The sequence below is a fragment of the Coregonus lavaretus genome, assembly GCF_964263955.1.
Source record: "Coregonus lavaretus genome assembly, chromosome: 29".
NCBI lineage: Eukaryota > Metazoa > Chordata > Actinopteri > Salmoniformes > Salmonidae > Coregonus > Coregonus lavaretus.
In genome coordinates, this window is record NC_140016.1 from 38,352,381 (window position 1) to 38,378,686 (window position 26,306).

At 43.2% G+C, this 26,306-nt stretch overlaps 1 protein-coding gene across 1 annotated transcript in view; it reads right to left on the reverse strand.

Moving 5' to 3' along the window:
* The window catches only part of LOC311104638 (phospholipid-transporting ATPase IA-like), a gene marked incomplete at both ends in the record, with an annotated part of 192,271 nt that overhangs the window by 81,542 nt on the left and 84,423 nt on the right, over positions 1-26,306 (reverse strand). The window contains 7 exons of the mRNA XM_084146488.1: positions 5,606-5,670; positions 9,820-9,958; positions 13,787-13,926; positions 14,428-14,512; positions 21,113-21,182; positions 21,620-21,669; positions 26,191-26,273. Coding sequence (XP_084002614.1) covers positions 5,606-5,670; positions 9,820-9,958; positions 13,787-13,926; positions 14,428-14,512; positions 21,113-21,182; positions 21,620-21,669; positions 26,191-26,273 — 632 coding nt within the window. The remainder of the gene's footprint in view (positions 1-5,605; positions 5,671-9,819; positions 9,959-13,786; positions 13,927-14,427; positions 14,513-21,112; positions 21,183-21,619; positions 21,670-26,190; positions 26,274-26,306) is intronic.

The following is a 26,306-nucleotide window of genomic DNA, read 5'->3' on the forward strand; positions in this document are numbered from 1 at the left end:
ATAGTCGTGGGTCCGCAAATCAAGTAAATGGCACTGAAATCATGACAAAATCATGTTTTGACATTGTAGTAGTTATAGTGTTGTTGTTTTTTGCTTAGCTACATGGCGAATATCATCTTTTTGGCATTTAACTCTGATTTAACTAGCTGTATCTAATCCGGTTTCGGCATGACGAATGAAGTCCCAAATTCCCGTGAAAATCTCAGATGGTTGACGGGCAGCTCTTGGGGAACAGTGGGGGGGATCTTGGATGGCTGGTGGTCTGGCGGTTGGGAGCTTGGGCCGGTGGCTGATGGGTCGTTGGTTCGGGTCCCTGTTTTTCACCTTATGGGAGATCTGTCGATGTGCCCTTGAGCAGGGCGTTGACCCTGGTTGCTTCTGTGGATCGCTCTGGATGGGAGTCTGTTAGATGACTAATGTGATGTAGATGTTGAGCGCTTCACTGCAAGTAGATTGTATGTTTTAAATATTCAATAATAAAAATAAAAAATAAAGTGTAATAGACTACTGAGATGGTATTGAATAAATATGTTGTTTCATCATCTTGTGATGTTGTGATTCTAAATATTTTTATGTGCAACCTTATCCACTGAATGTCATACATTTTTTTGGGTTGACAATTACGCTATTGTTGTTATATTTTACTGTTAAAATAGGGCTCCAGAACTTTATTTTGTTCAATAGAGATTAATTTATTTTCTTTATGGGCTAATTCCCCACCTGAGTAAATGGAAACTCAAAGCACATTAGCAAGATCACAAACTCTAAAGAAAATACCCACTCATAGTTGCTATGTATTAATCTAACAGTACATTTAATGTACGTTGCAGTTGTAGCCTATCGTCCAATGAGGCCTATGCACTAGCAATGGCCAGTGCGCTTTTCATGCACTCCATATTTCAAAGCCAAATGAAATATCTTAGTAAAATAGAGAGTTGAGAAATAAAAAGTATACTTACAGAAAGCTGAAAGCTGAGAACTTCCTCTCTCCATCTATGACAACATGATAGCTATGTTTTCCCAGCAATTGGAATGGGTGGCCAGTAATAAACTTGTCCTGAACATCTCTAAAACTAAGAGCATTGTATTTGGTTCAAATCATTCCGTACATCCTAGACCTCAGCTGAATCTGGTAATGAATGGTGTGGCTGTTGAACAAGTTGAGGAGACTAAATTATTTGGTGTTACACACTGCTAATATTAACACTATGCATGCCAGTCTCTCTTGGCTAAGAGTTGAGGAAAGAATGACTGCATCACGTCTTGTTTTTATAAGAAACAATGTGGTGGAAATTCCAAATTGTTTGCATAGTTTACTTACACACAGCACTGACACACACTTACCCTATCAGACATGCCACCAGGGGTCTTTTTACAGTCCCCAGGTCCAGAACAAATTCAAGGAAACATTCAGTATTATACAGAGGCATGAGTGCATGGAACTCCCTTTCATCTCATATAGCGCAAGTGAACAGCAAACCTGGTTTCAAAAACAAATAAAGCACACCTCACGGCACAACGCCTCTCCCCCATGTGACCTACTTGTTGTGTGTATGTACTGACATGTATGTGAAACTGATAGATGCACAGACGCACACTACATGTTAATGTTTTTAAATGTATGTAAATTGTAATGTATTTTGTCTGTAATGTCTGTTTCGTTATGTGTCGGACCCCAGTAAGACTAGCTGTTGCCATTGCCATTGGCTGATCCTAATAAATCTAAATTGGATTTTAAAATGTTATACAATCAGAACACTTTTCTTTCTCTGAGAGCATTTTTTTCCCCCAGGAAAGGAGAGAGTCGCTCGCCCTACACAGCAGCAGGCCCCAGTGAAGACACTTTCATTACAGGAATCATGAGGATAATGTACTATACTGTTTGACCAAATCATGGTTTTAGCCTCCTAAAACAGGACGTTTTTAGTGACGTGAATGAATGTGCAGCCCACACCGATGCAACCAATATTTTTTTTTACTCGCACAGCCAAGTCAAAGGCTTACAAATTGTGACTAAATGGTTGCAGTCTGGAGCCCTGCCTTGAGGCTTTTCATTATAGGCATACAATCTACACTGAACAAAAATATAAACGCAACATGCAAAAGATTTTACTAAGTTACAGTTCATATAAGGAAATCAGTCAGTTGAAATAAATACATTAGGCCCTAATCAATGGATTTCACGACTGGGGAATACAGATATGCATCTGTTGGTCACAGATACCTTAAAAGAAAGGTAGGGGGTGGATCAGAAAACCAGTCAGTATCTGGTGTGACCCCCATTTGCCTCATGCAGCACGACATCTCCTTTGCGTAGAGTTGATCAGGCTGTTGATTGAGGCCTGTGGAATGTTGTCCCACTACTCTTCAATGGCGGTGCGAAGTTGCTGGATATTGGCGGGAACTGGAACACACTGTCGTACACCTCAATCCAGAGCATCCCAAACATAATCAATGGCTGACATGTCTGGTGAGTATGCAGACCATGGAAGAACTGGGACATTTTCAGCTTCCAGGATTTGTGTACAGATCCTTGCAACATAAGGCTGTGCATGCTGAAATATGAGGTGAAGGCAGCAGATGAATGGCACGACAATGGGCCTCAGGATCTCGTCACGGTATCTGTGTGCATTCAAATTGCCATCGATAAAATGCAATTGTGTTTGTTGTTCGTAGCTTATGCCTCCCCATACCATAACCCCACCATCAGCATGGGGCACTCTGTTCACAATGTTGACATCAACAAAACCGCTCGCCCACACGACACCATACACGCTGTCGGCCATCTGTTGGGTACAGTTGAAACCGAGATTCATCCGTGAAATGCACACTTCTCCAGCGTGCCAGTGGCGATCGAAGATAAGCATTTGCCTACTGAAGTCGGTTACGACGCCGAACTGCAGTCAGGTCAAGAACATCCTGGTGAGGACAACAAGCACGCAATGCGCTTCCCTGTGACGGTTTCTGACAATTGGTGTAGAAATTATTCGGTTGTGCAAACCCACAGTTTCATCAGCTGTCTTGGTGGCTGGTCTCAGAAGATCAGAAGCCGGATGTGGAGATCCTGAGCTGGCATGGCTACACGTGGTCTGCGGTTGTGAGGCCGGTTGGATGTACTGGCAAGTTTTCTAAAATGGTAGAGAAATTAGTATTCTCTGGCAACAGCTCTGGTGGACATTTCTGCTCTCAGCATGCCAATTGCACGCTCCCTCAAAACTTGAGACATCTGTGGCATTGTGTTGTGTGACAAAACTGCACATTTTAGAGTGGTCTTTTTTCTGTCCTTAGCACAAGGTGCACCTATGTAATGATCATGCTATTTAATCAGCTTCTTGATATGCCACACCTGTCAGGTGGATGGATTATCTAGACAAATGAGAAACGCTCACTAACAAGGATGTAAACAAATTTGTGTACAACATTTGAGAGAAATAAGCTTTTTGTGCATATGGAATATTTCTGGGATCTTTTATTTCAGCTCATGAAACACATGGAACTAACACTTTACATGTTGCATTTATATTTTTGTTCAGTGTAACTTTCATTTTACTTAAATGAAAAAGGTGTTCATCTTTGCAATCAACAGTAGCCTAGGCCAAGCCTCCTCTCTCGCTCTCTCCCCGGACAATTTGGCCGGCTACAATTTTACTTACCGGCTTTTCATTTATTTTATCAGCCAAAAGCTGCCCATTACAGGCTAATGGAAACCCTGATAGCAGTGAGCGTGAGCGCAGTCCTAGGCTCCTTTGCACCGCGTTCACTCTCTTCGCCTAACTCAGTCACTGAGCTGAAGTTGAAGATTCAGCTAATGGCTCCTTCGTTACTACTACTTGCTGAGCACGTTTCACTTCAGGTCTCGGGGGGGGTTGGAAGATTTAGCACAGAAGAGATTTCAGCCTGCTTTCAAGCCGCCTAAAACGTCCCCATGTCTTTGATAACTGTTTCTAAACATGGAAAAGGTGGGGAAGACTCCAATTACTCTCAGGCGCAACATAAGAGCAACTCCAATTCCCAGCAGCACCGTTGGCAGGATCTCTGTTCATTGAGCCCGAATGGAGGGGTGGGGGGAGAGAATTCCTCCCTGTTTTACAAACAACCTTATATAAGCATCTGCTGAGCCACAGAAGTATGGGAGCTGACATTTCAAAGGGGCTGTCCTCTTCTCTACCTCCACTTCATTTATCATGCTACCCTTCCTACATTTCCTCCCTCCTGCTCCGACACACACAGTGAGCGGTTCCTCCTCCATCCACGGCTCTGTTCCCTCGCTTCCTCCCCTGGAGGAGAGCAGCAATGGTCTCTATTCCTCTATTCCTCCTTTCCGTCCCTCCGACAACAGACAAGACTCTCCTTGCAGGGGCCTGCTGACCTCTTCCCCCTCTACTGCTCTGCATTTAAAATGGGTTAAAAGGGGGTTCGGCTGGAGGGGTTCCCCACACGGGCCTCCTGTTGAGTTGAGTCTTGCAGAAGAAGGCATGCTGGGCTCTGGTTATGTGCCAACCAACATCCCCCTCTCCAACCATCCCGCTAGGCCCAGTCAGAGCCCCCAGCCCCAACCTCGGGCCCGGCACTGTGACTAGCTGGGGTTCACTTCACCACAAGTCTCTGGATAGAGACATCTCTTCAACTATGGGTTTGACATAGAGGCATCTGCACTGTGGTCACTAGAGGCAACTAACACAATAGAGCGGGTTGTTACAGAAGATAAAGAGAAGGCAAAGAAAGAGAAGAGGAAGAAAATCCACAGACAGAGAGAAGAGAAAGAGGAAGTATACGACTAAGGAACAAAGAAAAGCAACAGTAAAGCCAAGCAAAGTTCAACGTCACCGACTATGACGGTAGTTAGTTTAGCAACATGCAAGATCACGTTTGTGGTTTGTCAGAGTTTGTCTGACAGCACGTTGACAGGACTAGTCATCTTCAAACACTAAGGCCCCAAGAGCCTATCATGAACTGAACTCTGCACTAATACAACCTTCTGAAGCCATCATTCATACTCCATTCATCCGAGTTTTCAGGCTACGTGGCTAATAGTCATCAAAAGCACTAGGTGATTGGGGGACACTGGGACACACACTGGGATTACACTGTCGGTCAGGTCAAGGCAATTGTGGTGGTGACTTACCAACCTTTGGCACAAAGACCGTGTTTTTGACATTCTGAGCGGGCTCCAGGGTACAAGCCAAGCCAGATCGGTGTGTTTATTTCACAAATTGCCCCCTTTCACAAATTATGATTATAATTGGGGTTGAGAGGGAGCGTTGTAATTTGGATTATGCCGAGTGACGGCATTAACACTAACAATCCTACAATAACTAAATGTCCATGAAAACAGTTCGACAAAATAATTTTTAAGGATAATATGGAACTGTATTATAGGGTTGTATTCACTAGACAACAAATGGAAGAAAACTGACCTAAACGGAGAGGGACTACCTGAACTTGTCCGATAAGAAACTAGTTTCGCAGTGGTTTGCTATGGTGTGCACAAACGAATACGGCCCGGTTCACACTGTTGACCTACACAGTTACTATAGCATATCCCCTGTTTAATGACATAGTAATACTGTAGATTAAAAACAGATCTTCAGTCTGCCGTACTCACGTCAAGTGTGGCTTCATTGATCACCATCATGCCCATGTTCTTGGTCAGAAGTTTGCAGGAGTACCCTGGAGAGAGACGAGTGAAACAAGAGATGAGCTGCAATGTCATTTTGTGCAAACATCACTGTAGAAAAGATTGTTCATGCCATCATGCATTATATACAGTTCCTTCAGAAAGTATTCAAACCCCTTGACTCATTTTGTTACGTTACAGCCTTATTCTGAAATTGATTAAATAAATACAAATCCTCAGCAATCTACACACAATACCCCATAATGACAAAGCGAAAACAGGTATTTAGAAATGTTACCAAACTGAGCAATCGGGGGAGAAGGGCCTTGGTCAGGGAGGTGACCAAGAACCCAATGGTCACTCTGACAGAGCTCTAGAGTTCCTCTGTGGAGATGGGAGAACCTTCCAGAAGGACAACCATCTATGCAGCACTCCACCAATCAGGCCTTCATGGTAGAGTGGCCAGATGGAAGCCACTCCTCAGTAAAAGGCACATGACAGCCCGCTTGGAGTTTGCCAAAAGGCACCTAAAGACTCTCAGACCATGAGAAACAAGATTCTCTGGTCTGATGAAACCAAGATTGAACTCTATGGCCTGAATGCCAAGTGTCACGTCTGGAGGAAACCTGGCACCATCCCTACGGTGAAGCATGGTGGTGGCAGCATCATGCTGTGGGGATGTTTTTCAGTGGCAGGGACTGGGAGACTAGTCAGGATCAGGGCAAAGATGAACGGAGCAAAGTACAGAGAGATCCTTGATGAAAACCTGCTCCAGAGCGCTCAGGACCTCAGACTGGGGCAAACGTTCACCTTCCAACAGGGCAACGACCCTAAGCACACAGCCAAGACAACGCAGGAGTGGCTTCGGGACAAGTCTCTGAATGTCCTTGAGTGGCCCAGCCAGAGCCCGGACTTGAACCCAATCGAACATCTCTGGAGAGACCTGAAAATAGTTGTGCAGCGACGCTCTCCATCCAACCTGACAGAGCTTGAGAGGATCTGCAGAGAAGAATGGGAGAAACTCCCGAAAATACAGGTGTGCCAAGCTTGTAGCGTCATACCCAAGAAGACTCAAGGCTGTAATCAATGCCAAAGGTGCTTCAACAAAGTACTGAGTAAAGGGTCTGAATACATATGTAAATGTAATATTTCAGTTATTGCAAACATTTATAAAAAACTGTTTTTGCTTTGTCATTATGGGGTATTGTGTGTAGATTGATGAGGGAAAAAAACAATGTAATCAATTTTAGAATAAGGCTGTAACGTAACAAAATGTGGAAAAAGTCAAAGGGTCTAAATACTTTCCAAATGCATTGTATTATGGCTATCTTTTCAAAATAAACTTTTATACAAAAGAGCAAATGTAGGAGAAGTAATAGGTTATATGTACTCCCTCCTGAAAATGAGCTCTCTGTTTGCTTTGATGTTATTAGCTAAAGTCCCAATTGGGTGAAAAAGACAACACATTCTTGGAACTTCATTAGGTGCACAGCGACAGTATTGAGTCCATCAAAGTCTATAAAGACAAGACTAATGCTCAGGGTTACATGTCTGTTTTCTGTTTTAAGGGGGCAGTTACACCTTTGTTTGTTAAACATGGGTCCCCAGTGAGAGGCCATTTTTGCCCTGAGTCATCAGAGAGTAGGATCCATTTATACCCCCCAAGAACTGGGCCTACGTAATATCAGAGTGGAACATCTGTTGCCTTCGTCGAGCTTGGAATTGACTCCCGTTTCACTTTGAGGGTTTACCATAAAACCTAGAACTGCATGTATAAGTAAGGATGTATAAGTGAGTGTTTGGGTGGGACTTTGTCTGAGAGAGAATTACACACACACACACACACGTGCTTGAACATACACACAAACACACACACACTCACACACAAATGGGGGTCGGGATGTGGAGTGTGCAGGTTTCACCTCCAGAGGCTCAAATCAATACCAAATAGGGTCGGGGTCTGGCACTGGTGGATTGTTAATGCACAAACTTCAAAAAAAATTGCCAGCGTGTAGAAAATGCCCCACCACCTCTATACCCCCCTGGCGACCCCTGCCACAGTCCCCTTGCTTAATGTGTTTATCTTAAAGGCTAAGTTCGCTCCAACCAAACTGCTCTTTTATTCAAAAGAGAAAGTTATTTCCTCTCAGTTTTTTGGGCCTGGCGGAACTAAATAACAGTGCTCTCCAAGGAGTTGGGGAATACAAATGGCGTGACACCTGTGTCACATGGCAAGCCCAGAGATTTGTTGGTGTGGGGAGGTAATTAAAGCTGCACAATATGGTCATAGTGGCTTCTCAAAATGGCTGCCGGAAGACCTCCCGAGTGGCGCTGCATCGCAGTGCTTGAGGCGTCACTACAGCCCCGGGTTCGATCCCAGGCTGTGTTACAGCCGGCCGTGACCGGGAGACCCATTAGGCGGCGCACAATTGGCCCAGCGTCGTCCAGGTTAGGGGAGGGATTGGCCGGCCGGGATTTCCTTGTCCCATCGCGCTCTAGCAACTCCTTGTGGACACATTGGTGTGGCTGGCTTCCGGGTTAAGCGAGCAGTGTGTCAAGAAGCAGTGCGGCTTGGCATGGTCGTGTTTCGGAGTACGCATGGCTCTCGACCTTCGCTTCTCCTGAGTCCGTAAGGGAGTTGCAGCGATGGGACAAGACCGTAACTACCAATATTACGAAATTGGGGAGAAAAAAGGGGTAAAAAGAAAAAAATGATGGGCTGTTAGTGTAAGCCAGTGTTTGCGTTGGCAGCCAGGGGGAGTGTTTGCCTTCCAAGAGGGGACGAAGCCCCCCTCGGCCAAGATGAACACGGTGCTGTTTGACTGGCCGTCCTTGCTCCATCTCGGTGCTTTCCACCTCTAGTGCAGCAGAGGTCAACGCCGAACAGACTCCGCCTTGTTTTCACCACCCAATTAATTTGAAACGGGAAACAGAGTCCGGTTTAACAAGCTCTTCCCGGGGGTGGTGTGAGGCCCTTTTCACGGCATCGGCTGCCACAGGCAGGCGGGGTGCTGGGAAAAGAAGAACACGGAGAACGGGACAGAGTCTCGTTCGTCAGCCCCCATTCACCACAAAAGGTGTACCACAAACCTAGGCAGCTGGTGTTATATTTTCAGGCAGAGGAAGAGGAGGAGGAGGGAAGAAATAGGCTTGGGTGGAATACTGTATATATTTTGAAATACCCACGGTATGATTTTCAGTACTGTCCCAAAAAAATATTGTATTTACTTTTGTGGTTGGGGGCCCACAAAACCTCGGGGGCCCCCATGCCTCACGGGGGCTGTGGGGGTAGCTGCTACAACACTGCTTATAACTATAAGTTAACCATCTAAGATGTGCCAAATAAATTATCTCTAGCTCAGGGCTCCAGCTATGCATTTAGTTTGCTAACTTGCTAGCTAAGCGAGGTCGGCACATTTTTTGCCATTTTGCTAATACGGCCACATCTGAGGACTTATAGTGGCCATGCTCTTTGAGGTGGAACATGTGGAGGGAGGGTGCACATGCCCAACGTCAGCTCTCTGGTGCGTTGACAGCAGTGGTAACATTGGAACCCCTGTGGCTGCCAGGTATGTGAGAGGGTGTGTGTGTATGTGTGCGTGCGTGTGTACGTGTGTGCGTGCGTGCGTGCGTGCGTACACACTTATGTTATTCCTGTCCATGCCAATGTGGTGTAGCAATACAGCATGTGCATTTTGAAGCGAGATGTGCTGCCAACTTTTATGGAGAAAATCTGCTTGTCAATACACAGTTTTGCTCCATGAGGAATGGCCACAGTGCTGACTGTGCTGGCTACCCAGGATATGTCTGGTTTCCTTACTCCTGTCTCACCTGTGTGTCTCCATCCGAATTAACACTTTTATGATTACTTCATCCCTGCCTGTTTTTCCAGTGCTCTAACTGTATGCCAATCTTGAAATTAGCTCAAATAAAATATGTTCATTTGTCAGATCATTTTATACAAAGGGGCATTAAATACAACATGTGGCTCGTGCGGGAATTATATCCACATGAAAGGTCATAATGGCGTCATTTTCTCATCTCAACTGTCTTTCTGGTAGAGACATCACATACCCAGATTACAATCAGGTATAAACGTTTTATTTCACAACGTCAGGGAAGGACGTCGTTTTGATGTTATTTTAATGTTTTCTGATCAGATCTCTTTTTATGGTCCACTTCGACTATTTGTCCAGTCTTACCAATGTTGATGGCCGTCTCCTGCTTGTCCCCAGTCAAGATCCAGATCTTGATGTCGGCCTTCATCAGCGTCTCAATGGTCTCAGGCACCTTGTCCTGAAGCTTGTCCTCGATGGCCGTGGCCCCTAGAAGATGCAGGTTCTATAGCGGAATAAAAAAAAAAGAGAGATAATAAGAAGGAGAAAATCTAACACAAGTGAAGGGGCTTTACAACGGCAAGTGAGGGGCCGGACTGTGTCACTCATTCATTTTATTTGCTCCCTATTTTTCACTCGAGTCCGCTGCGCTTGTTTTTCCACCCCTCCAAAGCTGGGGCATGGGTTAGGGATTTGGGGTTAGGGGCAGGAATAGGGGGGAGATTTAGGGGCAAGTTGTAGTCACAGCACAGTGGTTGTGAGAGAGAGAGAGAGACGGGGGGGGGGGGGACGGGGGGGGGGGGGGTCGTCTGCTAGTAAAGGCCTGGGGGGACCTGGAGGGGCCCGATGCTTTTTGTGTCCTGGGCCGAGCTGCAGTATATCTGTAACTAACTACCCATATGAAACCCCGCGGAGGGGGGAGGGATGTGTTAATTAATGTTGCGACAACTTCACAGCTACATTGTCTTAACGTTGACACAATGTTGCTGTGTTTTCTGGGAAGGTCCAGCATCCTGTTTTTGCCTTCAATGACAACAAGTAAAGTAAATCACGGGCATTGTTAATCATTTACATACTGTAGGTTAACTTAAATAATGTGCAAGTTGAAGGCAAATAGGCAATATGGCAACATGTTGACCTAGCACAAATCAAAAAGCCACAGGGTTCATGGTCATACAGTGGTTTAATTTAGGTCAGCAGGGACTGCGTACTGCTGGTCATTAAAGGGGAGTCAGTGAGCTTCCGGACCGTAATTGTTGTCATGGTCCAAGGTATTGGCCTCTGACCCTTTTTCCTGGGATTTCAATGTGTCTGCGTCACATTCACTGTTCTCTTCATTGATCACCTGACTCAGCCATATAGGTGACTTTCCCTCTTTACTGTTCAGGGGCCATATGTATCAAGCGTCTCAGAGTAGGATACATACAGTCCCAGGTCACTTGATAAACGACAGACCTGAGTTCAAATACTATTTCAAAAGTCCCAAAAGTGCAAAACCCGCCACCCTGGCAGGCATAACAGGCAAGCTAAAGCAAGATATTAAACAGTAGGCCTATTTGAACCCAAGAATGCAACTAGGTTTCAATCAAGACCACCGCTGAAAATTCACCAGAACATTTACAAAATAAACGTACAGGCATTAGGTGTGTTTGTGCATAATCTATTTTTGGGACATGACCCTTCTCTCAGAGATAACTCTTTAGCCACATATTCAGACTGCCACCTAGTGGACTTATCACATCCCTGCACCCTCCTCTCCCAGAACTTTTGTGTTTACACTGTGATTTTAGTATTTTGTTTTGGGCAGCGCTGAAGGTCTGGCAGCAGTGGAGCCCTGCACTTGATTTACGAGCGTGGCCGCCTCTGTTTGACTAGCACTTCCACACCACCATTTCTCACAGAGGAACTGTTTGTTGCTTTCCGGTAATAGACCGACCCAACCTGCCCCATACACTCGTGCAGCCCCATACACTCAACCCATAGTTCCATAGTATACACTGCATCAAACCATCCAAAGCCATTCAGATTCCATGGCTGCACCCTATTCCCTATATAAAGCACGACTTTCTGGTCACTCTAACGGCACTCTGACGGCGTGGTGCCAGGTAAACAACCTCTCCCTCAACTTTAGCAAAACAAAGGAGCTGATTGTGGACTTCAGGAGGAACCAGGCTGGACACGCCCCCATCCTCATCAACGGGGCCGTCATGGAGACAGTCAATAACATCAAATTCCTCGGCGTACACATCTCAGAGAAGTTGAAATGGTCTAACCACACGGACACTGAAGTGAAGAAGGCACGACAGCGACTCTTCAACCTCAGGATGCTGAAGAAATTTGACCTGTCCCCGAGGGCCCTTACAGTGTTCTACAGGAGCACCATCGAGAGCATACTGTCGGGCTGCATCACAGCCTGGTACGGCAAGTCCACTGCCACGGACCGCAAGGCTCTTCAGAGGGTGATACATGCAGCTGAACGCACCATTGGCTGCACACTGCCTGCCCTACAAGACACGCCCTCCCCAAAAAAAATACTTTACTCTGCCCCCACCCCAACGACATTCATCACTGTTTTTATTTCACTCAATGATCATGCTGCTGATCCCCCTATGGTCATTCCCCCCCACCCCCTCAGCAGTCTTTACTATGCCTCCACCCCAATGGACATTTATTTATTCATCCCTGCCACAGTTGTTATTATGTATATAGTGCTATTTAAATTTACAGTCAGGACCATAAATATTTGTACATTGACCAAGTTATTATTATTTTAGCTGTCTACCACAGCATATTGGAGTTGAAATTAAATAAAGTGTAGACTTTCAGCTTTAATTTGAGGGTATTTACATCCAAATCGGGTGAACAGTGTAGGAATTACAGCACTTTTTATATGTGGTCCCCCCCCCCCCTTTTTAAGGGACCAAAAGTAATTGGACAATTGGCTGCTCAGCTGTTCCATGGCCAGGTGTGTGTTATTCCCTCATTAGTTCATTTACAAGTAAGCAGATAAAAGGTCTAGAGTTGATTTGAAATCTGTTGCTGTTAACCTTCAATATGAAGTCCAAAGATCTGTCACTACCAGTGAAGCAAGCCATCATTAGGCTGAAAAATCTAAACAAACCCATCAGAGAGATAGCAAAAACATTAGGTGTGGCCAAATCAACTATTTGGTACATTCTTAAAAAGAAAGAACACACTGGTGAGCTCAGGAACACCAAAAGGCCTGGAAGACCACGGAAAACAACTGTGGTGGATGACAGAATAATTATTTCCCTGGTGAAGAAAAACCCCTTCACAACAGTTGGCCAGATCAAGAACACCCTCCAGGAGGTAGGCGTATCTGTGTCAAAGTCAACAATCAAGAGAAGACTTCACCAGAGTAAATACAGAGGGTGTACCACAAGATGTAAACCATTGGTAAGCCACAAAAACAGGAAGACCAGATTAGAGTTAGCCAAAAAACATCTAAAAAAGCCTGTACAGTTCTGGAACAACATCCTATGGACAGATGAGACAAAGATCAACTTGTACCAGAATGTTGGGAAGAGAAGAGTATGGAGAAGGGAAGGAACTGCTCATGATCAGAAGCATACCACCTAATCTGTGAAGCATGGTGGAGGTAGTGTTATGGCGTGGGCATGTATGGCTGCCAATGGAACGGGTTCCCTTGTATTTATTGATGATGTGACTGCTGACAAAAGCAGCAGGATGAATTCTGAAGTGTTTAGGGCTATATTATCTCCTCAGATTCAGCCAAATGCTTGAAAACTCATTGGACGGTGCTTCACAGTGCAGATTGACAATGACCCGAAGCATACTGCGAAAGCAACCCAATACTTTTTTAAGGCAAAGAAGTGGAATGTTCTGCAATGGCCAAGTCTATCACCTGACCTGAATCCAAATGAGCATGCATTTCACTTGCTGAAGGCAAAACTGAAGGCAAAACACCCCAAGAGCAAGCAGGAACTGAATGGGTAGAGAGGTTTAAAATGGATGCCTTGTGTGAGGGGATGTTGTCCTTAGAGTGAACCAAGCAGGCAGGTAAGTCAATAAATAACTAAATATCTTGTTTGCAGAGCTGATCGCTCATCGTTGGAATCTCTTGCCTGATATGAGTTTGCATTAGGTTCCAGGTCTAGAATGGTGGGGTAGTGGTAGTGTTAGTAAGTTGAAACTGTGAAGAAATTTGTGCTCACTTTTTCCTGGTGGTGTAGACCTACAGGATTATTGTGGAGATAGGGGAAGATGGTGATTGGTGGATAGGGGTTAGTATGGGGTTAGATGGGGACTGATGTGGACTGAGTACGAACGGGCATGTGTGTGTGTGACTGACCTTCTCGATAAGCTCATAGCTCTCCTCCAGTTTGAGGGCTCGGTTCTGCAGGGCGCTGGCGGCACGGTGGAACACCTCCAGCCACTGCTGATAGGATGACTCGCTGATCTCAGCAACAGCAAAGCATAGAGTACGCAGCCCTGAGACACAATGGACATACATCATCACTTCTCAACTCACCTGAGTAAACCCAGAAGGCTTACATAACCTAATAATTACACAACAGGGGTCCGCTTATGGCGAGTTACATTACTTTGCATTTCTCGTCAATTACATCATTTGGTTTATAAGCTGCAGAAACTAGAAATATGCAGATTTTAGCACAGGGGAAATGTTAATGCAATTCTGCCAACCTCTCACAAGAGTGTAGTATATTTATAGAGATAAAGCAATGCAATGTAATAAAATATTCAGTTTGAATACAGAAATGCATCCTTCCTTCCTTCCTTCCTTCCTACCTTCCTTGAAGTAATCAAATAATCAAGTGGATTGGTGAAAGTAAAGGGGTAGTAACATTGCTTACACCTATCCAATCACTTATACATATGTGCTTACCTCAAGGAAGAAAGAATGCCTTTCTAAAGTGTTTGAATAGGTCCTATGTGTGTTAGGTAGACAGAGGGAGCTGTTCCCTCACTCACCCTCGGTGGCAAACTGCTCCAGGTGTTTGAGAGTGATCTCTTTATACCTGGAACTGTCGGCCAGACGGTCGTAGACCACCGTGTCCTGTTGGAAACAGTACAGTCATTACATATACTGTCTGGACAGCCAGCAAATACAGTGGGGAAAAAAAGTATTTAGTCAGCCACCAATTGTGCAAGTTCTCCCACTTAAAAAGATGAGAGGCCTGTAATTTTCATCATAGGTACACGTCAACTCTGACAGACAAAATGAGAAAAAAAAATCCAGAAAATCACATTGTAGGATTTTTAATTCATTTGCTGAATTTTGTTGTTCAATATAGATTAATTTGCCTACATCTTTATGTGCACTAATATCGTAGGTTAATGTATTTGGGGGCTAATTCACCACGAGGAAGTGAAAACTCAAAACACATTAAGTCGCTAACACTAAATATAATGAATGTCTTAAAGAAAAAAAGGGGGGGCCGGTGCGCAATTGTGCATTTTGAGCGCTTCATATCTATAAGCAATATTAAATATCTCAGTTGTAAAATATTAAGATATGACAAATAAAAGATATACCCACAGAAAGCTTCCAAAGCTATGTATTTTCCACAATTGGATTTTGAAATGTTATACAATCAGAAGCCTTTTTTCTCTCTCCCAGAGTGCACAATACAAAATCCATGTATACGTGTGTGTATAGTGCATATGTTATCGTGTGTGTGTATGCATGTGTCTGCGCCTATGTTTGTGTGCTTCACTGTCCCTGCTGTTCCATGAGGAGTTTTTATATCTGTTTTTTAAATCTAATTTTACTACTTGCATCAGTTACTTGATGTGGAATAGAGTTCCATGTAGTCATGCCTCTATGTAGTACTGTGCGCCTCCCATAGTCTGTTCTGGACTTGTGGACTGTCACGGTTTCGGCCGAGGCTGCTCCTCCTCCTTGCTCGGGCAGGCTTCGGCGGTCGTCGTCCCCGGAGTACTAGCTATCACCGTTTGATGTTTTCGATGTTTGTTTGGTTTTGTCTTTTTGTGTACACCTGTTTCCTTTTTGGTTGATTATGTCTCCTATAAGTTTCTCGTTTTGTTAGTCATGTGTTGTGTGTTATTGTGCGCCTGTCTATTGGTGCGGCTCGTCTTTGTATTTTGTATATTCCGGTCGTCGCACTGTATGGTTTCGTGCGCCTTGGATATTTTGTGTTTTGCGCATTGTTGCGCATAGTTCGCCTCCTACTTTGTTGAGGCCAGAGTCTGTGTATTTTTGTGCTCAGTAAAGTCGGTTGGACTTAGCTTCTGTGTCCTGCGTGTGACTCCTCCACCACATCCACATCAGCCAGTTCTGACAGGGACTGTGAAGAAACCTCTGGTGGCATGTCTTATGAGGTATGCATGGGTGTCCGAGCTGTGCGCCAGCAGCTCAAACAGACAGCTCAGTGCATTCAACATGTCAACACCTCTCATAAACACAAGCAGTGATGAAGTCAATCTCTCCTCCACTTTGTGTACATCCAAGGTCCAGCCGTGCTGCCCTGTTCTGAGCCAATTGTAATTTTCCTAAGTCATTTTTTGTGGCACCTGACTGAACAGTAGTCCAGGTGTGACAAAACTAGGGCCTGTAGGACCGGCCTTGTTGATAGTGCTGTTAAGAAGGTAGAACACCGCTTTATTACGGACATACTTCTCCCCATCTTAGCTACTGTTGTATCAATATGTTTTGACCATGACAGTTTACAATCAAGGGTTACTCCATGTAGTTTAGGCACTTCAACTTGCTCAAGTTCCACATTATTTATTACAAGATTTAGGGTTTAGTGAATGATTTGTCACAAATACAATGCTTTTAGTTTTAGAAATATTTAGGACTAACTTATTCCTTGCCACCCACTCTGAAACTAACTGCAACTCTTTGTTAAGTGTTGCAGTCATTTCAGTCGCTGTAGTAGCTGACGTGTATAGTGCATACATAACTCTGGCTTTACTCAAAGCCAGTGGCATGTCATTAGTAAAGAAGTAATGGGCCTAGACAGCTGCCCTGGGGAATTCCTGATTCTACCTGGATTATGTTGGAGAGGCTTCCATTAAAAAACACCCTCTGTGTTCTGTTAGACAGGTAACTCTGTCTCCACAATATAGCAGGTGGAGTAAAGCCATAACACATACGTTTTTCCAGCAGCAGACTATGATCGATAATGTAAAAAGTCGCACAGCCTCCTGAGTGGCACAGTGGTCTAAGGCACTGCATCGCAGTGCTAGTTGTGCCACTAGAGCTCCTGGTTCGAGTCCAGGCTCTGTCGCAGCCTGCCGCGACCGGGAGACCCATGGGGCAGTGCACAATAGGCCCAGCATCAATTGGTGAGCTGCACACAGTGGACTTCCTCCTCGGGCACACTGGCTCAGTGCGAACAGTATAAATCTGGTTCTTAGGCACATGATTACTGCATACAATAGCTGTAGGATCAGCAAAGGCATTCAGGGCAGTTAGAGGGACATAAATTAGGTTACTTATGTCGTGACGTGACCTTCATTATTTTGCTGACTATGTTTAATAGTTACTAGATTAAATTAATCATGTAACAATAAACTCATTACGAATTTGGGGAACCACGGGAAAAGTTGTTTAACGAGTTACCGTTTCCCGAATTAACTCTAAAGATATCTAGATATCTCTTATCATTTAACAGTAATTTACAGTGGGGAAAAAAAGTATTTAGTCAGCCACCAATTGTGCAAGTTCTCCCACTTAAAAAGATGAGAGAGGCCTGTAATTTACATCATAGGTACACGTCAACTATGACAGACAAAATGAGAAAAAAAAATCCAGAAAATCACATTGTAGGATTTTTAATGAATTTATTTGCAAATTATGGTGGAAAATAAGTATTTGGTCAATAACAAAAGTTTCTCAATACTTTGTTATACACCCTTTGTTGGCAATGACACAGGTCAAACGTTTTCTGTAAGTCTTCACAAGGTTTTCACACACTGTTGCTGGTATTTTGGCCCATTCCTCCATGCAGATCTCCTCTAGAGCAGTGATGTTTTGGGGCTGTCGCTGGGCAACACGGACTTTCAACTCCCTCCAAATATTCTCTATGGGGTTGAGATCTGGAGACCGGCTAGGCCACTCCAGGACCTTGAAATGCTTCTTACGAAGCCACTCCTTCGTTGCCCCGGCGGTGTGTTTGGGATCATTGTCATGCTGAAAGACCCAGCCACGTTTCGTCTTCAATGCCCTTGCTGATGGAAGGAGGTTTTCACTCAAAATCTCACGATACATGGCCCCATTCATTCTTTCCTTTACACGGATCAGTCGTCCTGGTCCCTTTGCAGAAAAACAGCCCCAAAGCATGATGTTTCCACCCCCATGCTTCACAGTAGGTATGGTGTTCTTTGGATGCAACTCAGCATTCTTTGTCCTCCAAACACGACTAGTTGAGTTTTTACCAAAAAGTTATATTTTGGTTTCATCTGACCATATGACATTCTCCCAATCCTCTTCTGGATCATCCAAATGCACTCTAGCAAACTTCAGACGGGCATGGACATGTACTGGCTTAAGCAGGGGGACACGTCTGGCACTGCAGGATTTGAGTCCCTGGCGGCGTAGTGTGTTACTGATGGTAGGCTTTGTTACTTTGGTCCCAGCTCTCTGCAGGTCATTCACTAGGTCCCCCCGTGTGGTTCTGGGATTTTTTGTGATCATTTTGACCCCACGGGGTGAGATCTTGCGTGCAGCCCCAGATCGAGGGAGATTATCAGTGGTCTTGTATGTCTTCCATTTCCTAATAATTGCTCCCACAGTTGATTTCTTCAAACCAAGCTGCTTACCTATTGCAGATTCAGTCTTCCCAGCCTGGTGCAGGTCTACAATTTTGTTTCTGGTGTCCTTTGACAGCTCTTTGGTCTTGGTCATAGTGGAGTTTGGAGTGTGACTGTTTGAGGTTGTGGACAGGTGTCTTTTATACTGATAACAAGTTCAAACATGTGCCATTAATACAGGTAACGAGTGGATGACAGAGGAGCCTCTTAAAGAAGAAGTTACAGGTCTGTGAGAGCCAGAAACCTTGCTTGTTTGTAGGTGACCAAATACTTATTTTCCACCATAATTTGCAAATAAATTCATTAAAAATCCTACAATGTGATTTTCTGGAGAAAAAAAATCTAATTTTGTCTGTCATAGTTGATGTGTACCTATGATGAAAATTACAGGCCTCTCTCATCTTTTTAAGTGGGAGAACTTGCACAATTGGTGGCTGACTAAATACTTTTTTCCCCCACTGTATTAATCATTTACTTTAAGTCTGCACGAACCCGGGTCTTACTGATCATTCCGTACCACACAAATTGATTTAACTATTTATTTACTAACTAATTAAAAATGATAACACAAGATACAAACACCTACACGGTATAGGTAGGGATTAGAAACGTAATACAATGAAAACGGGTCCCTAGCGGACTAACACAATATGACACTTGTTACAAACGATAGCCAGTTAAAGTGAGAGAGAGAGAGAAAACACTTGGATACACATGGACCTACGTTCATTGTAATCCTAATACTTTGCCCAGAACTGCTCTCCGTTTGGTAAGAAGCAATGCATGTATTTACATGTTGGAGGTCTTTGTCGTGTATCTCTGTTGGACCCAGGCCTTCTTGGGAAGGGGTTGATTGGTCTTTCTCTTTCGGATGGCCTTTTAGATGTAAGTCTCTGATTGTCCACAAGGGGTCACAATGTCCTTCTTCTTACTTGTCTGTTTACTTTCACTCGTTCCGGAAGTTGTCTTCAGAGGACGGCTAATCAGCCGTGTTGATGATCCCCTGTGGGGTGATGAGAGCAGTGTAGTAGACGATGGTTTGAAGAGAGTAACATAATGGTCCCACTTAAATTCACCTTCTTAGATACAGTACTTAGAACAGCTACTCAGCCGTAACATTGATTGTTAGTGGAGGCAACTTTGTCGTCTTCACCTCGTGTTGATTTTCAGGGTCGGGACCAATATGGACAAAAGCTGCAGCTTGAGGTCCGTCTAGTCTGATCTGATAATTCTTATCTCAATCTTTTATGCACTCTGGTAAAGAGGGGAGTTTCTGTCATACTGACACACTCTCTGGGCTCCCTTGGGCGTGGCTAGTTACGAGGCAAAAGTATTATTATCACTATGATTTTGTTAGAAAGCTAAAATCACATTCCTATCTTCACAAAAACATTGTCTTCCTCCTTGATATTTTCTACCCAAGGTAAAGGATGTAAGCCTGATATCCACAGTGTAAAAGCTCTTCAAGTCACAATGTTTTGTTATAACGCCGTTATACAATTTTTTATGACATCACAAAATATACATTAATTTTCCATATTCCATTTCTCATCATTCCCAACGTTTGGATGTTTAAATATATTGTTGTATATGTTGAAGTTTTTGGGCGGCAAAAACCTCTGAAACAAAGGACATTCCTTTCACCATACTAGGACACAAGAGATAGGAGAATCTATCTCTAATTTATGGCAGTATTAAGGTGTCAAGACCGGCACAGCCACTTGTCTGGCCACTCCACCATAAAGGTCTGATTGGTAGAGTGCTGCAGAGATGGTTGTCCTTCTGGAAGGTTCTCCCATCTCCACAGAGGAACTCTGGAGCTCTGTCAGAGTGACCATCGGGTTCTTGGTCACCTCTCTGACAAAGGCCCTTCTCCCCCGATTGCTCAATTTGGCCGGGTGGCCAACCAACAATTTAATCAATTTTAGAATAAGGCTGTAACGCAACAAAATGTGGAAAAAGTAATGGGGTCTGAATACTTTCCAAATGCACTGTATGTCTAAGCCAACCCAATACTAAGACAGCAATTATACTGTAACTATACTATTTCAGTCCTTTTTTCTATAGACATTTTAAATGGGGATGCATTTCAGTTACTTTTTTAAATCTCTCCTGCACATGTTCCAATTTAGCCTTTTATTTACTATTATCACATTGTTCTGTCTCTTTTTGTGTGCAAATCAATAAACAAAAAACGCCACAGTGTAATAAATAATATGATGTGTGTCTAATAATGTGTCTGATCTCGATATCAGACCTTTGTCTGCTACAGAAAACACTGTTTAATTCGGAAGGTGAAGCAATAAGGGAGAAGCACTTGACACCACCGCTGTGCTGTGGTAATGATGGTCTGTCAAGCGCGTTGCCATGGAGAGAGACAGAGAGAGAGAGAGAGAAAATGAAAGAGCGAGAGAGAGAGGGCGAGGGGGGCAGAGAGAAATAAATAAATAATAATTGATCTCTTAATATGACACTTGAAATCTCTTTAATCTTTTGGAACTTTTGTGAGTGTAATGTTTACTGTTAATTTTGTATTGTTTATTTCACTTTTGTTTATTATCTATTTCACTTGCTTTTGGCAATGTAAACATAATTTTCCTATGCCAATAAAGCCCTTAAATTGAATTGAAATTGAATTGAAATTGAAAAATTGAATTGAAAGAGGCAGAATGACAGATAGAGAGTTAGAAAGATTGTCCAATTGATTATTATTATTTGAATTATGTTAATATTGTAAAGGGATCACTTAATCTCCAAAGTACGCTTTGGCAACATGTACATTGTTACGTCATGCCAATAAAGCAAATTGAACTAAATTGAATTAAAAGAAAGAGACACAAAAATAAAGAGGGAGAGAGAGAGAAAGAGAGAGACTCACAGCTCCTTTGCAGTAGAGGCGGATTTTGCCAGATGGAGTGCGCATGATGACTGACATCCTCTTCCTTGTGCTGAGAGAGAGAGAGCGAGAGAGAGTGAGAGAATGCAGCCATTACAGTGTTGAAGCTATGGCAGCACATTATCACCTACTCTAACTAGCAGAGACATAGAACATGAGTGAAAGTAAAATATGTCACACCTTTGTATCAAGCTAAATTCACTAAATTTAAACAAGTAAATCACAAACATATGCCAGGGTAAATCACAAACATATGCCAGGGTGGTAGCATAAAACATTTGTCTACTGTAAAATGTGTGCTGTTGAATAGCCAACATGGTGTCATAATTACTATAGTCAGCATCATATATTTTAGTATCACCACCATCTGCATGCCATTGCCATTTTGACAGAGGCACAGTACCTGACCATTTTTAAACATCTAAATGAATACACTTCATTCTGATCCCGAGCAAACTGTAAATTCGATGGAATTAAATGAAGCTGTACCTGGTGAACTCTAGAACATGGAGCAGTTTGTACTTCTCCTCAGCTCCCAGCTGATAACAAAATGACAGACATACAGAGACAGACAGTCAGTCAGGGCACTTTAAGAAACTCATTGACTCTAAACTAGAATTCCTTTGCCACATTTCATTCTATGAAAGTAACCCATCGCTCCCTTTTTGACCGTTGTCTAATCTCACATAATTGAACTAAACAGTGCTTATCAGTCAGCCTACCCCGCTCGGATGCAGATAGTAAAGAAGTTAAGCTAATTTAATAAATGTCCTTAATTGTCGAGACCACCAGGTACAATTGGCGATGATTAAACATGCATGGAGGGGCTTTCGAAGGCCTAATAAAGGTTAAGGACCTAGACAAATGTCTTGGAAACGTTGTACTCAGGAGTAAAATTAGAAAAGGGCTTAGGCATTGTGCCTCCCTACCTCCTCCCTAAGTGCAATCATCAGGTTAGCCAATTAAAGGGAACAAAGCGCTGGGGCACCCTAAGGTTCGCGGAGGACGTATTCGCGAACGCTTTCCCGTCTACATAATCTAATTGAGTCTAATTTAGAAGAGTCGGTTATTTTCCATTACACGGCCTGTGCGCTAGCTACATCATCCATGAAAGACCTGGGTCCAAATAGTAGGATATTTATTTTTTCTCTCCAAATACTTTAGCCGAGCTTGATTGAGCTGCCAATGGAATGGTACAAACCCTACCCATCTGGCACTCCAGGCAGGCTCAGTCAAATGCTCAAAGTAGCGCTCTATGTATTGTAGTGTATTGATTGTGTAATGTTTATGCTGATCTCCAAAAATTAATTTCCATGTAGAGTGCCTTCAGAAATTATTCACACCCCTTAACCTTTTCCACATTTTGTTGTGTTACAGCCTGAATTTAAAATGGTTAACATTTTGATGTTTTGTCACTAGCCTACACACAAAACCCCACAATGTCAAAGTGGAAGCATGTTTTACATTTCTTTAACTAATTAATTCAAAATGAAAATCTGAAATGTCTTGACTCAATAAGTTTTCAACCCCTTTGTTATGGCAAGCCTAAATGTCCTTAACAAGTCACATAATAAGTTGTATGGACTCTCTCTGTGTGCAATAATAATGTTTAACATGATCTCTTTACCCCACACATACATTTATCTGTAAGGTATCTCAATCAAGCATTGACTTTCAAACATAGATTCAACCACAAAGACCAGGGATGTTTTCCAATGCCTCACAAAGAAGGGCACCTATTGCTAGATGGGTAAAAAAACAAAAAACAGACATTGAATATCCCTATGAGCATGGTGAAGTTATTAATTACACTTTGGATGGTGTATTAGTACACCCAGTCACTACAAAGACACAGGCTTCCTTCCTAACTCAGTTGCCGGAGAGGAAGGAAACCGTTCAGGGATTTCACCATGAGGCCAATGGTGACTTTAAAACAGTTACAGAGTTGAATGGCTGTGATAGGAGAAAACTGAGGATGGAACAACAACCTTGTAGTTACTCCACAATACTAACCTAATTGACTGAGTGAAAAGAAGGAAGCCTGTACAGAATACAAATATTCCAAAGCATGCATCCTGTTTGCAACAAGGCACTAAAGTAATCCTGCAAAAAATGTGGCAAAGTAATTAGTACCACTCTCCATATTTTCAAGTATAGTGGTGCCTGCATCATGTTACAGTGGGGGAAAAAAGTATTTAGTCAGCCACCAATTGTGCAAGTTCTCCCACTTAAAAAGATGAGAGAGGCCTGTAATTTTCATCATAGGTACACGTCAACTATGACAGACAAAATGAGAAAAAAAATCCAGAAAATCACATTGTAGGATTTTTAATGAATTTATTTGCAAATTATGGTGGAAAATAAGTATTTGTTCAATAACAAAAGTTTCTCAATACTTTGTTATATACCCTTTGTTGGCAATGACACAGGTCAAACGTTTTCTGTAAGTCTTCACAAGGTTTTCACACACTGTTGCTGGTATTTTGGCCCATTCCTCCATGCAGATCTCCTCTAGAGCAGTGATGTTTTGGGGCTGTCGCTGGGCAACACAGACTTTCAACTCCCTCCAAAGATTTTCTATGGGGTTGAGATCTGGAGACTGGCTAGGCCACTCCAGGACCTTGAAATGCTTCTTACGAAGCCACTCCTTCGTTGCCCGGGCGGTGTGTTTGGGATCTTTGTCATGCTGAAAGACCCAGCCACGTTTCATCTTCAATGCCCTTGCTGATGGAAGGAGGTTTTCACTCAAAATCTCACGATACATGGCCCCATTCATTCTTTCCTTTACACGGATCAGTCGTCCTGGTCCCTTTGCAGAAAAACAGCCCCAAAGCATGATATTTCCACCCCCATGCTTCACAGTAGGTATGGTGTTCTTTGGATGCAACTCAGCATTCTTTGTCCTCCAAACACGACGAGTTGAGTTTTTACCAAAAAGTTATATTTTGGTTTCATCTGACCATATGACATGCTCCCAATCCTCTTCTGGATCATCCAAATGCACTCTAGCAAACTTCAGACGGGCCTGGACATGTACTGGGGGACACGTCTGGCACTGAAGGATTTCAGTCCCTGGCGGTGTAGTGTGTTACTGATGGTAGCCTTTGTTACTTTGGTCCCAGCTCTCTGCAGGTCATTCACTAGGTCCCCCCGTGTGGTTCTGGGATTTTTGCTCACCGTTCTTGTGATAATTTTGACCCCACAGGGTGAGATCTTGCGTGGAGCCCCAGATCGAGGGAGATTATAAGTGGTCTTGTATGTCTTCCATTTCCTAATAATTGCTCCCACAGTTGATTTCTTCAAACCAAGCTGCTTACCTATTGCAGATTCAGTCTTCCCAGCCTGGTGCAGGTCTACAATTTTGTTTCTGGTGTCCTTTGACAGCTCTTTGGTCTTGGACATAGTGGAGTTTGGAGTGTGACTGTTTGAGGTTGTGGACAGGTGTCTTTTATACTGATAACAAGTTCAAACAGGTGCCATTAATACAGGTAACGAGTGGAGGACAGAGGAGCCTCTTAAAGAAGAAGTTACAGGTCTGTGAGAGCCAGAAATCTTGCTTGTTTGTAGGTGACCAAATACTTATTTTCCACCATAATTTGCAAATAAATTCATAAAAAATCCTACAATGTGACTTTCTGGATTTTTTTTCCTAAATTTGTCTGTCATAGTTGACGTGTACCTATGATGAAAATTACAGGCCTCTCTCATCTTTTTAAGTGGGAGAACATGCACAATTGGTGGCTGACTAAATACTTTTTTTCCCCACTGTATGTGTGTGCTTGTAATCATTAAGGACTAGGGAGTTTTTCAGGATAAAATAGAAATGGAATAGAGCTAAGCACAGGCAAAATCCTAAAGGAAAACCTGGTTCAGTTTACTTTCCACCAGACACTGGGAGATGAATTCACCTTTCAGCAGGACAATAACCTAAAACACAAGGCCAAATCTACACTGGAGTTGCTTGCCAAGGAGACAATGAATGTTCCTGAGTGGGCGAGTTATAGTTTTGACTTAAATCTTTGGCAAGACCTGAAAATGGTTGTCTAGTAGTTATCAACAACCAATTTGTCAGAGCTTCAATAATTTTTTTAATAATAAATGGACAAATGTTGCACAATCCAGGTGTGGAAAGCTCTTAGAGACTTACCCAGAAAAACTCACAGCTGTAATCTCTGCCAAAGGTGCTTCTACAAAGTATTGACTCAGGGGTGTGAATACTTATGTACTTGAGATATTTCTGTATTTTATTGTCAATACATGTGAAAAAAACTATTAAAAACATGCTTTCACTTTGTCATTATGGGGTATTGTGTGTAAATATATTTAATCCATTTTGAATGCAGGCTGTAACTCAACAACATTTGGAATAAGTCAAGGGGTATGAATACTTTCTGAAGGCGCTGTAAATGGACAAAAAAGTACTTGAAAGAAAACAAATCCTACTTGAACCCATGTCTGCTCCACATTACATTAGTCTTATCCTCAAGGACCTCCTGTCTCTCACAGAGGATGTGTCCCAAATGGCACTCTATTCCCTTTATAGTGCACTACTTTTGACCAGGGCCATATGGGTTTTTAAAAACATTTCACAGTGAGAGAGGGACAATGTAGGTGTCCTGTGGTTACACTGAAAGCACTCACTGTGTCTGTCCCTGTGTTGGCTAAACAAAGGTGTTCATTCCTAGTGTATGGTGAAAATAAATAAGGCACGTTATTGTGCTATATATGTCAAGTTATTTCTCCAAGTGCAATGCTATTTCTATACACAATCAAGCACCTTCTTAATAGAAGGGTCTGCACACACAATGACAGTAGCCTTTCAGTAGAGGGCAGTGTTGGGCAGCCCTACCTCAAAATGTTTGCACAGAAGTTGTACTGTAGATGGGGTAAGTTACCACCATACAATGTATAGCCATGAGAGCTACAGAACAGAAGTGAAAGGCACAATAGCATTGCATTCATTGTCATTATCATGATCAGATAATCTTTCGTTTATACCATAGAAATAGAATCACTAGAATGGGAATTCTATTTCTATGGATTCTACTGCATCTACTCACCGCTTTTATGATGACACTGTCTGGGGTTCTACCGGAGAACACAAAGCCCAGGTTCGCCGCTGCTCTTACCAGAGCCCCCTCGTCTGCAGAATCAGAAGAGAACCCAAGGGAATGTT